At 43.1% G+C, this 5,852-nt stretch overlaps 1 protein-coding gene across 1 annotated transcript; it reads left to right on the forward strand.

Moving 5' to 3' along the window:
* Positions 1 to 168: 168 nt before the first annotated feature.
* myf5 (myogenic factor 5) lies at positions 169 to 2,169 on the forward strand. The gene is made up of 3 exons (XM_076150392.1): positions 169 to 621; positions 1,507 to 1,576; positions 1,976 to 2,169. Exons 1-3 carry the CDS (start codon positions 169 to 171, stop codon positions 2,167 to 2,169), a joined length of 717 nt encoding a protein of 238 aa, XP_076006507.1.
* Positions 2,170 to 5,852: the final 3,683 nt, after the last annotated feature.

Genomic DNA, 5,852 nt, shown 5'->3' on the forward strand with positions numbered 1-5,852 from the left:
TGGGCCCTGGGCTCTGGCCTGGGGGCATATAAGGGGGGCCCGGGGCAACAGACCCCTCATATCACTCAGAGGTCTCCTCTCTCTCACCCTGCAGACTTCCTTCATTCCTTCCTTCTATCCGTCCACTCAAGCCTCCTCTCTTTCACCCGCCACACCATTCACCCAGCCATGGATGTCTTCTCCCCGTCCCAGGTCTTCTACGACAGAGCTTGTGCGTCGTCTCCAGATAGCCTGGAGTTTGGCGGTGGCTTAGAGCTGACCGGCTCTGATGAGGACGAGCACGTCAGGGTCCCCGGAGCTCCTCACCAGCCTGGACACTGTCTTCAGTGGGCCTGCAAGGCCTGCAAGCGCAAATCCAGCTTTGTGGACCGCAGACGGGCCGCCACCATGCGGGAGCGCCGGCGGCTGAAGAAGGTCAACCACGCTTTCGAGGCCTTGCGGCGCTGCACCTCGGCCAACCCCAGCCAGCGCCTGCCCAAGGTGGAGATCCTGCGCAACGCCATCCAGTACATAGAGAGCCTGCAGGACCTGCTACATGAGCAGGTGGAGAACTACTACGCCCTGCCTGGGGAGAGCAGCTCCGAGCCCGGGAGCCCACTGTCCAGCTGCTCTGACGGCATGGTGAGACCATCTGATCCACTCATTCACTGTCTCCTCATGCAAACATCTGGTATCTGTGTGCTTTCATTCAGACCTATGGAGAGAGGAGGACTGCACTGCATGCTAGACAGGACTTCATATAGGATTTTCAGCTGAAAGACGTCAGTCTTATTGTTGTTGATCAAAGTGTCCTCACAGTGCTGTGAAGCTGCCCTATCTCATTATCATGCAGGACATTTCACTTTAATTAAAAAGGAGACAGAAATCAGCGCTTCAACATTACTCTAACGATCTTGTTCATTTACTGTGTCCCTCCATGCGTCGGTGTTGTAGTTTTATGTGTCTCTGTCCTTGAGCAACGCACCGACTAACACAATAGAACTTATAATGATGGATAGTGTAATGGCTTTCCCACCACCGGACACTTTATAGCCCTAATAAACCGACTAAATCCACCTTAGTGAAGTCTGGCAGGAAAAACTGGGTACTTTTCTGCATTCCATCCTGACTGCATGTTCTCCACCGCTGCCAGGATTTTCTGCAGATTTACTGGGAGAAAGTGTCATCTTGCACAAACTGGTGTTGCTTCCACTGATACAATCGATTCTCCACGGTGGGAGCGGGGCCGGGGTGTGGGAGTGCACGCTGCCACTTTGGCTTCAAGGTGGATGAGAAATAAAGAACCCCATAACTTTTGGAATTCGGGATTTACGAGCCTGTCGAAAAATATGGTGACTCAAAGTGATTGTTATTCTGAAGTTCTGGCCTGGTATTCTTGCACGTATAAACATCACCGCGTCCTTCCTGTTTCTCTGTTTTGCAAAGTTGCGCTCATGTAAGATGATAAATGGAGCGTTTATATGGTAAATATGAAATGTAATGAGATGGTTTCTCATTTCCTTGCAGGCCGACAGCAACAGTCCTGTGTGGCATCAGATGAATGCAAACTACAGCAACGGCTATTATGGAAAGAATGGTAAGACCCTTAAAAATGAATATATATACATTTACAAAATCCAAAGGAGGATATCAAATCATTAACTGAATTGTTGATTGTTGTCCTATGTTTTATTTTGCTTATTTTGGTCTTTCAAATCCTGATAGCGACAGGAATAAAAAAGATGTATGTTTAATATAAAAAAATCTATTGTGTATACATTTTAAGAATTAAATTAAACAAAAATATAATCTAAAAATATAAATTGGTTTTTTTACACCCCTTTTTTTTCCATTAAGCCTGTTCATATTACATTGATTGACTTAACATTTTTGTCTTAATTACATACATTTGTCTGTATTTCTTTTTGTCTCATACAAGTGGTGTGTATTATTAAAGTCGTCCTCACTTTGTCTTTCTGTCCTGTCCCCCAATCAGAGAGTCTGGGCGATAAGACAGCCGGTGCCTCGAGCCTGGAATGTCTGTCCAGCATCGTGGACCGCCTGTCCTCAGTGAACGCCAGCGGACCCTCTGCCATGAGGGACGCGCCCACCTTCTCCCCCTGCAGCTCTGACTCGCAGCCCTGCACGCCGGACAGTCCAAGGTCCAGGCCCGTCTACCACGTCCTGTGAGCGAGACCACCTCCATCTTTCATGGATTGTATTGCCACAGACACCGAGCTTAGAACAAACACCAGAGACTCAGAACTGTGGCAAACAAGTCCAGCTTCATATTGTACATGAGACTGTATATACATAATGTAAATGCTCATTTATTCTATACATGCTATTATACCCAGCGAGACATATTTAATGACCCCAGTGTGTATTATTCAAACATGAACTTGTATTTAAGCAGTATTTCTTACTTTTTGCCATTAAATCTTGCATTGTTTTGTATGTATTTTTTCAGCATTTTGTGCTTGTTTCCATGGCAATTGTTTTTCCTTTTTGTTCACCTTCTTCCTCCTCTCCTTTGTGGCCTGGGGCACTATGTGACAGAGTTCACCCGTCTCATTAATCATCCCATTAGGAGGTGTGCAGACATAATTTGGTGAGAGGAATTCCAAACTGGACGTGATGTCCTCGCTTATCGATCTGAATACTAATCACAGTCATTTAGTTTGTTTATTTGCAGGATTGAGCTAATTTCCAAATCCAGGGGCAGATAAAGGGATGTTTTGTTCAATCCTGAGCTGACCCTAATCCTTCATGTCTGAGACTTTAAAAGTCCTTAAATTCTGGCTTGTTTGGCCTTGGTGGAGGTATGAGCGTCCCTTTAGAGCACCAATGCATCATCTGTTGCTTTCAGGTTTGCTTTAATACACTGGAAAAGAAAAACAGTGGCAAGGTTAACACAGTCGCACATGATTTAATTTTGAGGTTTGCAATTTTTGAAAGATAGCACAAGAGTAAGATTCAGAATTTTCAGATTGCAGATTAATATGATTTAGTGGCTTATTGTGTGACTGTCTACATCAACAAGCAGCACTAATAAATCACTCTACACCAAAAGGTCACTAATTACACATACCTCTGTCAAGGCCGGACAAAATGACAAACAAACAATGGTAATAAACACAATCGTTTTCTGGATTTTTCTGTTGTTAAAGTTACTGCAAGATAGTTGAATCAGCATCATCTCAGCATGTTGTGCCTTTGCACCCCTATTTCCATTTCCAGCATTTCCCAGGAATATAGCCCCGGGCCAAGCTTATATTTATAGTTTAGCAGCACACATCATCCCTCAGACGTCACAAAGAATGTCAAGATGATTCCAAGTCTGGACATTTTGTAAAGTAGCAAATGACAACATTGAGAACAAACGTCTCAGCCTTTGTCATGCGGGGGAGGCAGCATTTCTGTGTACCTGTTTGTTCTTCTCTCTTGTGTCATCATTAACACCCCTGATTATCCCATCAACACCACGGCGGAGAACAAATGGCCTCTAATTGTTTTTATCGTGTGATGTGTGTGTGTGATGTGTGTGTGTGCGTGTGTGTGTGTGTGTATCTGTGTGTGTGAATGTGTGTACTGGTAGTGGGAGGGGGGTTAATGTCTCCCATATTGCATTATTACTTTGATCAAAGCACTATGCTCAATCTGTAAGGAAAGAGAGCAGGTTTGTAGCTTTTATGTTTGAAGTCTTTTATTTGTCATTTTGACTGAAACATTTCTACTAAAAATCACTGTTTTCTCTGTTTTTATTTATACAATCACAAGGGACACTAGAAATATCCCTGATTTCTGGTTGACTAAAATTCATCTGAGAACTCAAAACATATAATAGAATAAAAGCAAAAACCTTTTAAAATTTCTAAAATGTAGAGAGTTTCATTTTCTGCACAGTTTTGTTTTGGCTGTGACAGATGGCAGAGTGGCACAAACGGATTTCGAGTCCATTGGGTTGAGAAGTGAATGTAACTTTTCTTCTGCTGCAAATGCTGATCTGCTCAAATGTCGAGGAAGTAACATAGAGTGTGTAGTGAAATTGTAAATGTCACTGAAGTCATTCTCCATGACCAAACATCAGTTTAGATTGATAAATGTCTCACTCACAGACTCAGGGGTGTCAGTGCGGATGTAATGAAGCGAAAGCTGAAAAAGATTTGAGACGATGACTCAAGTTGATACTGTTGTCATTATCTATTGAGTCATGACAACTGGGCTCATCTACTACCACTACTCAAAGGTCAAAACAGCCATTAGTGCAGTACTATGTGGAACCACAAGGGAGCGGTGTTTAATGTTATTCCTTCAACACTTGGACACTTGAAGTTTGCTTCTGTAAGGGGTGAATAATACAGGAAAATGAACTGGTGTCTTGGAGCAAAACTTTCAATGTTGTGTGGCTGCATTAAGAATGAAGGCTGCTGCAGTGGAAACCCAATGCCTTGCTCAAAGAACTTTAGGAAGCTTTAAAGCTGCATCTCTGCACCATCACATAAGTTTCTTCCTTGTCATTTTTGAGAAATGAATATAAATTGTCAGTATATTTGTGGTTTTCCTGCTTTATCTATTTTTGCCTGTTCTGAACTTTCTCACGCTGCCTCAATCAAACACACTCCACAACACGCACAGCTTGTGTGTCATTTCTTTTATCATTCCTGCATTCAAAATGTTACTTTCAATGGAAAAGGAAACACGATTGAAGGGGTCAAGTTTCCCCACTATATCAGTTCATTGAATGTGTAAACATGTTCCTAAAAGTGGACGTACAAGATGTCGGATGAACCAAAGGGCAGATATAGGGACGTAAGGGGAAATATGAGACATACTGTATAAGGTGCTACCCACTCTGGAAACGTACTTAAATGTTTATTTTGTACTTCCTCGTAGCCTTTTGTGACCTTTCCTCACAGCGAAAGTGGGGGTGTTCTCTTTATGTGATGCTGGAGGCGTCACATCGTCACATTGGCTGACCAGATTAACCTCGGTGAGCACGGGCACGACATCTGTCACCTGCCATAAAATGGAGCGAAAATCCTGCCCCACGGGTTTTGTCGGGACGAGGCTACTTGCTGGACAGTTGGCTCCAAAGAGCCAGCTGTTGAGTCCATCACTTTTCCAGGTGTTATAAGACACGGTAAACACGGCAACACGGCAAAATAAGGACACGGTAAATTGACTAAGATTGTTGAACAGCACATATTTCAATTAATCATTCAGAATTAGTCTATCAAGGACGTCTCACAGGTGCTGCCCCTCCCCCGCCGAGAGCCTCTAATTAACTCACAAACGAGATGCACCTGCTGATTTTCCACAATGAAGACGACAAGCAGAGCTGCTACTCCGTGATGAATCCCAATGGAAAGACATTTTGAAGGGAAACTCAAAACTTGGGAACGTTTGAGCGCAACTACAAGTTTGTAGCGAAGAGAGAAGACGCAGCTAAAGAATAGACTCTAGACTCACGGTCCAGTTTGCTGCAATGAGGTAAGTCTTTAAATGATTCCTGACCTCTTGAACTCACTTATTTACATGTTAGTAAGTTAAGTGTCTGCTTGTACAGATGACATATCCACAACCCAGGGGTCTCTTGGTGCGGTAAAGCATTTTCTTATCGTCCCAGGCTAACGTTTGGGTTGGGTGTTACATGTGGAATCAATCATAGTGTACTTGTACGGCATGTACAGTACACAAGAGACCTTGTGTAGTTGTTAAAAATAAATGTAAAAAAGTTAAAAAATAATATGAAACTGTAAAATTGTCACGTTTCACTGATTCATCAGCCAATCAGAACCAAACAACCAAACTGGTGTTTAAATTGACAATTGACACAATGTTTTAAAGAATGCTCGACAACGTGATGACTG

This window comes from Genypterus blacodes, unplaced genomic scaffold (assembly GCF_046128005.1).
Source record: "Genypterus blacodes isolate CSIRO-AG114 ecotype Tasmania unplaced genomic scaffold, CSIRO-AGI_Gbla_v1 ptg000007l_1, whole genome shotgun sequence".
Taxonomy (NCBI): Eukaryota; Metazoa; Chordata; class Actinopteri; order Ophidiiformes; family Ophidiidae; genus Genypterus; species Genypterus blacodes.

What these genes read in the sequence shown, in the direction of transcription:
- myf5 (XM_076150392.1), top strand. Translation starts at nt 169, where the DNA reads ATGGATGTCTTCTCCCCGTCCCAGGTCTTCTACGACAGAGCTTGTGCG. An exon ending in CCAGCTGCTCTGACGGCATG is followed by an intron (nt 622 to 1,506) that starts GTGAGACCATCT and finishes ATTTCCTTGCAG; the next exon opens with GCCGACAGCAACAGTCCTGT. An exon ending in CGGCTATTATGGAAAGAATG is followed by an intron (nt 1,577 to 1,975) that starts GTAAGACCCTTA and finishes TCCCCCAATCAG; the next exon opens with AGAGTCTGGGCGATAAGACA.